This window comes from Terrapene carolina, unplaced genomic scaffold (assembly GCF_002925995.2).
Source record: "Terrapene carolina triunguis isolate 2854851 unplaced genomic scaffold, T_m_triunguis-2.0 Scaffold58, whole genome shotgun sequence".
NCBI classification, from domain to species: Eukaryota; Metazoa; Chordata; order Testudines; family Emydidae; genus Terrapene; species Terrapene triunguis.
In genome coordinates, this window is record NW_020664409.1 from 49,128,866 (window position 1) to 49,140,113 (window position 11,248).

At 36.9% G+C, this 11,248-nt stretch overlaps 1 protein-coding gene across 6 annotated transcripts in view; it reads right to left on the reverse strand.

Moving 5' to 3' along the window:
• Window positions 1-530: 530 nt before the first annotated feature.
• PLAG1 (PLAG1 zinc finger) overlaps window positions 531-11,248 on the reverse strand; it is a 51,425-nt gene continuing 40,707 nt past the window's right edge. For 5 of the 6 annotated variants that reach the window (XM_024198277.1, XM_024198279.1, XM_024198278.1 and 2 more), the window contains 3 exons: window positions 8,345-8,444; window positions 5,072-5,430; window positions 531-4,527 (listed from right to left, as the gene is read on the reverse strand). In XM_024198277.1, the coding sequence (XP_024054045.1) occupies window positions 3,264-4,527; window positions 5,072-5,313 (1,506 nt within the window). In that variant the 5' untranslated portion in view covers window positions 5,314-5,430; window positions 8,345-8,444 and the 3' untranslated portion in view covers window positions 531-3,263. The remainder of the gene's footprint in view (window positions 4,528-5,071; window positions 5,431-8,344; window positions 8,445-11,248) is intronic. The other variant, XM_024198282.1, reaches the window with a different exon arrangement.

Genomic DNA, 11,248 nt, shown 5'->3' on the forward strand with positions numbered 1-11,248 from the left:
TGTACCTGTTTAAAATTACGTCTACCATTTTGTACACAAAGCATTATACCAAAGTCCTACATATATGTAATCTAATGGCACTTGAAACAAGTTATAATAAAAGTTTTTATAATAAAAAGCATAACCTGTAAGAAATTTTCTTAAAAGGTTTAGGGTTTCTTTTTGAAAGTGCTATATCTTGTAATATGTGTAACATAGAGGTTGAACAAGCTTTATTTTAAAAAATATTGGCCTATAATACATGTATAGCTCACTAGGCAAATGATCCTGAAAATATGTACTCTTAACATTCATTATTAGCTTAATAAGCAATCAGCTCTGGCTCATGTTTCAGTCAGTATATGGTTTTTAAAAACCGCTACTGTGAAATTAACAATAAATCACTCTATTCCACAATTTACTACTAAATAAAGCACAAGCAACAAGTACACAAAAATATATGTATTTAAAAAAGACATACTAGAAGTTTAAAAGTTGCACAAAGAGTGGTGCATGATCAGCCAGCCTCCCTCCCTCCCCTCCCCTGAAAAAATAAAATCAACTCGGTAACAAGAAAGTAGGGTTTAAAAACTGACATTTTAATAGTGGCCAATAATAATTCTGCCTAAAATATACTCTAAAGCACTAATGTGTTAATATTGCTTACAGTGTCAATCTGCTTCCACATATTCATACATCCTAGTTCAGTAGCAAACATACATCATGTAGCCACCAACTGAAGCCCTGACTGAATGAGGTTCAATATCTTGTCTGAGGTCCCTATTTCTGAAGTGAAATGTCAATCCCTTTTTACAAAGCTAAGGCACTACCATTAGTAGTAAAGATTCTGGTTATATACTAAGAAAATGGATGCTGGCAAAAAATTTTTCAATCAAGTCTAATCAGAACTAAAACTGATAAACAAATGGCACTTTTTCTAAATGCTAGATACACACCACTTCCATCCCCTTAAGTAATGGGATAGGTCTGTCAGAATGTTCTGTGTTGGCAGTTAAGATTAAACTAATTTGCAACACTAACAAGTGGCCTTCCCTGCTGCCAGACTAACAATTCACTGTAGTTCTGAAATTGGTGATATGCATATTCATTTTCCAACAGCTGCGTATATTGACAAACACAACCTAATGGAATTGTCGGTCTCCAATTGCCTTTTCTGGGTGACAAATGTGGCTTATGAAGGGTATGATTCTGTGAGATTCTGTGCACCCAAAACTTTTCAGAAGCTGAAGATGCTCAGTTCCACATACAATATGGCCCATTAAGGGAATGGAATCCATTTATCTTCAGCTCAAACTGGTTAAACAAGATCCAGAATAAAGTAACTTCTTTCCACTTGTTTTTTATCTTATGCTTGCTGGTTTAAACTAATATTAAAGTGTTTCTGTTCTGTTTATTTTGTGCTCTTTTCACACAATGTTTTTCTTTCCTTAAACTGCTTGGGGTGGAGGGAGGAGGAAGCAATACTGAACACATCATTCAACTAAAGATGTAGGTAAGCAATCTGTTTCATAGAAACTAAAGGAAGCAGTCATGAAGCAGAGCTAAAGTCCACTTTGAGATAATATGCTCCTAAACCCAACATCTAGGAGTAGTTTGCAGAATTTGAAAAGGTATTATCCTTATTAATACATCCTTATTTTAATGCCTTTGGAACACAAACACATTTATAAAAACATTATCTTTCAGTAATAAAATTTAAATACATATAAGTATAAAATAGTAAAACTACACCTGCATATTGCTCCTAGAGAAAAAAAGTAGGAGCTAATGATAAAGTATTGGGAGCAAAAGCTCCTTCAATGGGAGCAACTTTTGTTTCTGTGAAGTATATTTATTTTAACCACTTAAAACCTTGTATGCATCCTCACTACTGACTGAGTGATACTAATGTATTTCATTTTTATTTTTTAATTCCTTATCCAAAAATGACAAGGAAAATGAATATTAGTATTGAGTTAAAGCAAATCTAGCTTGCTTTTACACATCACAGTTATTTCTCTTTTGGTTATTAGGGGTAGGAGACGTGAGTATATCAGATTAGGTAAAAGTGGTGTAAGCAATATGCTTTTACTTCACTCCTAAGAGTCCTGTCTTTAAACCTTGGCAATGGGCAAAAAGTCCCTAGCCAAGTACCCAGGTGTAGTAAGTGTGATTAACATTTAACTTGTCGCTTAGGAGGACATAACACACCACGTCACACAACTGAAAAGATCCACTCCACTTTAAAAAATGAAAATTGATATCTGCAAATTTACATTCACTCTCTGACTGCAGACTCACATTGAACTGACACTAGGTATAAAACTTCTGGCTGGACTTGACCCACACTTTGGCTGTGGCAGCTGGGAAAGACTGATGCCTACAGATGTGAATATAAAATCTGAAGACTCCTATGAAGTACTCTTTCTATACTACTAAAAAGAAAAACAGCAAGTTAAGAATTAAATCAAAAATTGTGACAAAATATTCCGCACTACTAAATTACAACACTCCTATATTTCAGGGTCAGCCATTAATTTTGCCTCTTTTCCCTTCACCAGAGTCACAAAAGCACAAAACAGTTCCAATTTTAACTTGACACATTGGCCAATTAAGCAAGAATAATTTCGTCGATGAGTAATTAAGTTAAATTGCTTCTTATCCAATCTTGATACAGGCGGCAACAATTTAAGCCAGAAAATAGTAAGTTCTTAATACCTTTCATAATGACTTTAAGTCAAAATGAAAAGTATGTACACATTTCAACAAGGAAGTTTGAATTCTATACTAATTAAAAAAAAAAATTAAGTCAGATTATGGACCAGATAAGATACCACCATTTAGTTCATTTGAAGATCTTCAGGAAGCTGTGTGTAAAATTAAAAACTAGGATTCTATTACAAAATGCACAAAATGTAAAACGGTCGAGCTACCATTCACTTGACAAAACAGAATGACTGATACATTTGAAAAAAGTTTTAAACAAGGGGTGTGTGTCAAAGTTTAGTAGGAATTGCTTTCTATTATTTTTTTTATCAGTGTGTCAATTGGCAGTGAAAATTCAAACAATACATTGAGACTTTTTTTAAAAACCAAAGTAAACACAGTTGAGAATAAAACACTTTCAAAACATGTAAAAGTTAATTTAAATTTCTTACTGGCTTCATGAGATTGGTACTGTACAAAAGCAGAGGATTTGTAATGTCTTATAGTAGGCACTAAGTTAAAAATGATTACCTAAGGCATTTCTACAAATAGACAGTAATAAGCCAGCTTTGTACATCCTATTGGAAAGCTTGATGAAAACGTGGTAGGGTGGTGGTTGTGCTTAGACTACTTGCGAAAGCTGCTGACAATGAGTGCAGGGACCCAAGACCTATACTATTGCTAGGATCGTGAGGATCCTGTGTTTGTGGTGGAAGTTGAGCCATTGAAGAATGTGCCTCCTCCTGTGTATAACTCATTCCAAGATTTCCCACTGAAACAGAAGGGTTATAGGGAGGGCCATTTACTGGTATAAAGTTGAACAACTGAGAAAAGTCCAACGGTTGGGTATTTAGAGGTTCACTAATGGAAACAGAGCTTTTGGAAAGGGAAACCTCCCCAGATCCATCATCTAGTGGCCCTACTTGAGGATCCAACCTTAATTTAGATGAAGATGCTTGAGAATCCTGGGATGAAGACGGTATACCACTTTGCAACTCCATTAAGTAACTTTCAATTTCCCCTTTCAATGGCTGTTCTTTTTCAGGCATAGAAATTGCATATGAGGTAGAACTGAGTGGATATTTCAAAGATAGCTGGTGAGACGGGTGGACAGACTCCATATCTATTGGACAAGGCATTCCCAAGGGTAATGATGTGGTGACCATTTGGTGTGCAGACGCAGAACTCTGCATGGACTGAATTTGAGTGTTGTAGAGATTCAATTGCAAAGTGTTTGTAAATGGCTTTGATGTCAGCTCACTGGAAGGTAAAGACATCACTGGAAGCAGCTCATCCTTTATAGGCACAGAAACATTGCAGGTAAAGGGATCTAGAAGGTCCATTGGCTCTGTTTTGACCTTCAAAAGTTCTTGGTTGTGACTTTTCTTCATATGGCGTGTTAGGTGATCTTTCCGCCCGAATCTCTGTGCACAATACTGACAGAGGAAGTCCTTTCTTCCAGTGTGCACTACCATGTGTCTACGGACATCCTTTCGGGTGTAGAACCGACGATCACAGTGTTCACACTGGTGCTTTTTCTCCTTTACTCCACCCGATGACTTGCCTGCATGAGTTTTTAGGTGCTCCAGCAGCACTCCCGTGCTTTCAAATGTCTGCAAACATACCTTACAGGTGAGGTCACCACTTGTTGCAGCATGCAAAGCCAGGTGACGCTTAAACCCAAGCTTGGTATTGTAGTTCTTTCCACATTCTTCACACTTAAAGGCCTCTTTGTTGGGATTGTGTGTATGTAGGTGATTCTTTAGGTGATCTTTTCGGTGAAACATTTTCTCACAATAATTACACTTGTGGGTTTTCTCAGGAGAATGAGTAGCCATATGCCTTTAAACACAGATATATTCTGTAAGTAATTATTTTGATCAAAAAGTACAAGTGTTCATTTTTTTAATGGCAGCTAAATACTACACTAACGTTTCTTCACAACAGAATCTTTTTTAGCTGACAGCAGGACACTACGAAGATAGTTTGACAAATTTAAATATAGCAAAACATGAACATTACATTTAAATTGACACTTTAGTTTTTGGTGGTTTTAGCTACTGGAACAGGGATATGGGCAAGTATGAAAGTACTTGTGTAAATGTCCATAGCCAAAATTTTCTCAGTCCATACACTTTTCTTGTGGCAACTCCTTATACAAATGAAAATTCTATTCTCGTTTATAAAAACAAACCCAAAGACATTAGCTGGTAAACTTACATTCTGTAATTTAGAATTCTAGAAACAAACCAATGTCTACTTTAATTAACATTTCCTCTCTGCAAATCAGCTGAAAAATGTGTACACAAATATATACTTTTACAAGGCTTAAAATGGCCAACATAAAATAGATAATATAATCTGAAAGATAAATAGAGTTTAATACCTTAGTAATTTGTACTTAGAAACAAAGGCCTTGGTGCAGTCTTGTTGTGTGCACTTGTAGGGCCTCTCTCCTGTGTGAGAGTATGAGTGAACCTTTAATTTCTCAACACTGTTAAAGGCCTTGTCACACAGTTGGCAAGGAAAGTTTTTTCTTGGTTTGGTTTCACCACGCTTACGTTTCCCTGAAGGGACTTTCTGGGTATCTCTTACTTCTGACAAATCACCAGGAATGACAGTGGCCATCGCAGCCTAAACCAGGCCTTCTTGTTGGACACTTGGGAATTGCCCAACTCCACTAAATGATTTAGCTTTAGATGGCTTCTCAAGTTTCATGTGGTCGTAAAAGAAAGCAAAAGGGGACTGGAAAAAAAAATAAGAAACAACTAGTTTGTAACTAAACTTAATTTTGAAGTTTACTTGCTATGTGATGCTTCTGAATAAAACTTAATAAAATTAGGTTCAGCTGGTCTAATGTAATACCTGTTGGCTTCTTTATGCTATGTGTCACAATTCTTAAAATGCATTGCTCAAGATGAATAGATCCACATGTGCCCTGACACTACACCTTGTAACTTTTCCTTAGGGCACTGATGGAGAATAGCAATGTTTCAGAAAGATTACAGAAAGCATCAAAAATAACTTTACTCAAAACTATACAGATAAAGCTGACTTTTGGCAGCTGCAGATTTCGCAAGGGATTAAACTGTACTTGTGTATATATAAATAAAGTATACACAATGTTCCAGTTAATGCCTAGTGAAATTTTCCTGCAGCTGTATACTGTACTAAGTCAAAATTGATATGGATAAAGATATCTATAAATTAGGCTTTTTTCAGCTCGACAATGGAAATATCCATCCTCCCCAAACAATTCCTACATCATAAAATAGAGAAAATGTTGAGAGTTAGATTAGATCAAGATGGAAACACTTATTCATTCATTCTAGAAGGATCACAATGTAGCTTGAGGTATTAAGATCTGTGAAATACATGAGAAACCCACTCAGGAGGAGGTCTATCCCATTGAAATTGTCTGTTGGAAAGAGTAGCTCTGAATTCTTAATCTGGCAATACACGGTAGCAACTGATCTTTGGTGATCTCACAGTATTTTACAATCTTTTATTGGCAAAAGTACTACAGCACTATTTTAAACATCAAAACTCAACTGCAATTTGAAATACCAAAGAATCCAGTGTGACATAGATGAAAAGCTAGATCTACAACAGCATGGTAGAAGGCAGCATGAGAGAAACAGAATGAATGACAGAGTTAAATATAAAAGGTAGGCAGGATTTGAAGGAGTTGAATTTGGCATTTCTATCGCAGTGAGTAATTTCCAGTTTTTGAAAATCCAATGCACAAGTACCATCAGCTCAGGAATTCTGGCTGAGCAACTGTTCTAGATGCAGTTTTGCCACAGACACCAGAGGTCGATGTCAGTAGCCTGAGCTGATGGTTTTGAAGTGCAGCTCTCTGTTGGCATTGGAAGGCACTATTCCCAAGCTTGCTGCCTCCTTCAGTATCTCAGCTCCCTGCTGTGTGCTTCTGCATGCTTGTAGCTTAAAAGAAGCAGCTGTTGGGACAGGTGGGGAAGAGCAGCCAGGAGTCAGGCAAAGAGCACCAGGCAACAGCTGCTCCAAGCTACTGCCACCTCCCCAAGTGAACAAAATGAACGGTCCCTAGCTGGTGGTGAAGGGAGGATAGCTAGCTTCCAAGGCAGCCTGTCCTCTCCTCCCCATTGCCGCTGGGCTTCTGTTTAGGGGACAAGAAGGTAGCAAACATTGCTTGGAAAAGGGACTTGAGAACAATCCCCAAGTGAAATGGGGTTTCAGCTTGAAGAGAAAAGCAGAAGCACCTTGCAAAAGTGTCCAGGACATACCACTTCGGAGAGCCGGAGAGAGACTGAAGGAAAGTCTCTCTCCTGTTGGCCAGGAGGAAAAGAGAGAAAGGGTCCTCCTTAAAATGTGTGTTCATTTTATGTACATTTCAGATTGAATTTTAAACCGAAAATGCATTGAGTGTGTCTGCATAAGCCTCCTCTCTGACAGGGTAAAACCATTAATTGACAGACCAAGAAGGTATTATTCTATTTTTTAAATCTCATGATATTTTTCCTGTTATGCTTTTTTAATTTGAAGGATTAGCAACACTGCAACCTTAAACCATCAGACTGAAAGTTTATTATAAAGCTGTATCAATGGTTAACTACAGCATTTTTTTTTTTTTTTAAGGTAACCAGTGACGGAAGAGAGGTGTCTTCAAGAATGGTGATTCTTCAAGAGTTGCCTCCATACGTTCACACTCATGAGATGGGAGCATGGGGAACCAATTCCTGAGTGGGAACGTACATAGGCATCAAAGAAGAAGCTTAGTTTCAGCCCTCCTCCCCTATCAAGTGATGAAATGGATCAGTCAATGGAAACTTGAGGCCAAATTTTTCTTCACTTACATAAGGGTAAAAGCCCAGACCAATTTTTCCATGACTTAACTGAGTTATTTCTGATTTATACTGATATGAGAGGAGGATCTGGCCCAGCAACTTTAAAGTTAAGTTAAATTTGTGAACAAAAAGATTTACCAAAGTCCCTTTTAATCAGAATTTGAGAAATAAAATTAAACTAACTTCGGTGCAACTGAAGTCACTGATCCTCTATATGTACTATATTTCTCTCCCCTTCAAAGCCTCCAGTTCTCTAACCTCTGTCTCAAAAATAAATCACAGAATGCTGAAAAGGATCAAGCAGAGTTAATAATGTTTAATTTCCCTGAGATCCAAACGAATGAAGATGATTTTGAATTCTTTGTGCACAAAAACGTACCCAAATATGCATTGTTAAAAACAAATTAAGAGTGGATTTGACCCTATGATTATGATAGTGATTCGTTTAAAAATGTTGTTCTGATTGCTATTCCTAGGGTATTTTCAATAGTTAATGAAGAACTTCAGAATTATCTTTCAATATAAAAAAAATTCCACTTTTCACCTGTGGATGTATAGACTGAACAATGAAGACAAAGCTTAAAAACACTGATGCTCAAATATTACATTTTCCGAAGACCAGCTGAACGAATTTTATATGAGTAAAAACGCCTGTTTGTGACTCAACATATCACTTAAAATTCTCACTCTCATTGGTGCTTTCACAACTGTAGGATGAATGATGATATACACTATAAAAATCTACTGCATTACATACATCATACATTTTATACCATTTTAAAAGAAGTGCATACTTAAAAATGAATTATGGTAGCCTTTGTTTTAATGCACACCTGATGGTAGCCCAGTAAAGTCCTCAGATTTTGGTCTTAACCAGTTCCGCTGACTCTTCTTGGAGGAAACCAGAATCCAGTACTTCCCATTTTTGCTGGTCTGAAAAACAAGGAAGAAAGAACGAACTAGACTTTAGTGAAACCAATATATTCAGAAAGGCGGAGGGGCGGGAAGAGGGACGAAAGTGGAGCAGGTGGTATAAGAAGGGAAAATTAAAGCGGTAGAGAAATAGCCCAAATATAGAATATGATCTAATGCTGATTAAAATTGAATGGATTTACTGCATAATAAGTATCAATTAATGACTAAAACTTACATAAGTTCACTTACAGAACTTCAGTTAGTTCTGCATTTGGTAGTAACAATAAAAAGAAAAGATTACGTATCAGCAAAGGATTTATCTAAAAAGTAAAAGACTACTATGTATGAATGATTTGGAAATTAAATAAATCCCTTAAATATTGGGCCCAGCCTTAAAGTCCTCACACAGTACCAATCTTTTAAACAAACAAAACAAACAAACAAGCTATCTAAGAAAGGACTTCTGGATGGGCCCAACATTGCAAGAATGTAACACTTTCATCCTGCTTAATTATACAGGAAATATCATCTGCTTAGAAGTTGATCTGCAAAGGGAGGAAAAAAATAACTCATTCTCTTTTTTGCTTCTTTATGGTGTATATAAATAAGCCATGACTTTTTTTTCTAGGGATGTCAAGCGATTAAAAAAATTAATCGCAATTAAATGTGCAATTAAATGCATTGTTAAACAGTAATAGACAGTAATAAACAGTAATAGTAATAGAATACCATTTTATTAAATATTTTTGGATGTTTTCTACATTTTCAAAGATATTTATTTCAATTACAACACAGAATATAAAGTGCACAGCGCTCATTTTATATTTATTTTTGATTACAAATATTTGCACTCTAAAAAAAATAGTATTTTTCAATTCATTTAATACAAGTACTGTAGTGCAGTCTCTTTATCATGAAAGCTGAACTTACAAATGTAGAATTATGTACCAAAAAAAATGCATTCAAAAATAGAACAATGTAAAGCTTTAGCGCCTACAAGTCCAATCAGTCCTACTTCTTGTTCAGCCAATCACTCAAACAAGTTTGTTTACATTTGCAGAAGATAATGCTGCCTGCTTCTTTTTACAATGTCACCTGAAAGTGAGAACAAGTGTTTGCATGGCACTGTTTGTAGCTGGCGACAAGATATTTACATGCCAGATGTCATATCCCTTGATTTTTCAACCACCATTCCAGAGGACATGTCCATGCTGATGATGGGTTCTGCTCAATAATGGTCCAAAGCAGTGGGGTCCGACATATGTTAATTTTCTTCATCTGAGACAGATGCCACCAGCAGAAGATTGATTTTCTTTTTTGGTGGTTCGGGTTCTGTAGTTTCTGCATTGGGGTATTGCTCTTTAAGACTTCTGGAAGCATGCTCCACACCTCGTCCCTCGTCCCTCTCAGATTTCAGAAGGCACTTCAGATTCTTAAATCTTGCGTTGAGTGCTGTAGCTATCTTTAGAAATTTCACATTGGTATCTTCTTTGCATTTGGTCAAATTTGCAGTGAAAGTGTTCTTAAAATGAACAACATGTGCTGGGTCATCATCCGAGACTGCTGTAACATGAAATATATGGCAGAATGTGGGTAATACTGGGCAGGAGACATACAATTCTCACCCAAGGAGTTCAATCACAAATTTAATTAACATTTTTTTTAATGAGCGTCATCAGCATGGAAGCATGTCCTCTGGAATGATGGTGGAAGCATGAAGAGGCATATGAATCTTTAGTGCATCTGGCACATAAATATCTTGTGATGCCAGCTACATCAGTGTCATGTGAACGCCTGTTCTCACTTTCAGGTGACGTAATTAAGAAGTGGGCAGCATTATCTCCCATAAATGTAAACAAACTTGTTTCTCTTAGCGATTGGCTGAATAAGAAGTAGGACTGAGTGGACTTGTAGGGTCTAAAGTTTTACATGGTTTTGTTTTTGAGTGCAGTTATGTAACAAAAATATCTAAATTCATAAGTTGCACTTTCATGATAGAGAGATTGCACTACGGTACTTGAATGAGGTGAATTGAAAAATACTATTTCTTTTGTTTATCATTTTTACAGTGCAAATATTTGTAATAAAAAATAAATATAAACTGAGCACTGTACACTTAGTATTCTGTGTTGTAATTGAAATCAATATATTTGAAAATGTAGAAAAACCATTCAAAAATATTTAATAAATTTCTATTGGTATTCTATTGTTTAACAGTGCGATTAATTTTTTTAATTGATATTAATTTTTTTAGTTAATCGTCTGAATTAACTGTGATTAAATGACAGCCTTAGTTTTTTCCTCACAAATATCAAATTTCTCTTCCTGTTTCTTACTGCAAGGCTTCCTGAATGATGATGATGTATTGCAAGCTTACTCAATCCCTAACTGTAAGGACGAGGTGTTGAATCTCTCCATCTGTTTTAGTTAAGTAGGTATAAAGCCCCATGTTTTCTGTGGCACACTGGCCCTGAAAATTCTGTGACAGGAACCCCAGGAATTATGTAGCACTGTCTCAGACCAAACCTTCTCCCTCTTTACTACCTTGTCCACTCCAGTACAGTATTCTTTATTTGGGTATCCAATTCAACTTCACACAACCCCAACTTTCACTGTGCTAGGGTTACCATATGTGGAGTGTCCCAAAAGAGGACACTCCACGGGGCCCCGGCCCCGCCCCGCCCACGCCCCCGCCCCAACTCCGCCCCCTCCCCCAAAGTCCCCGCCTCAACTCCGCCCCCTCCCCTGCTTCCCGCGAACATTTGATTCGCGGGAAGCAGGCAGCAGGTAAGGGGGGGGTAGGTGAGGCGGCGCGGCCTAGT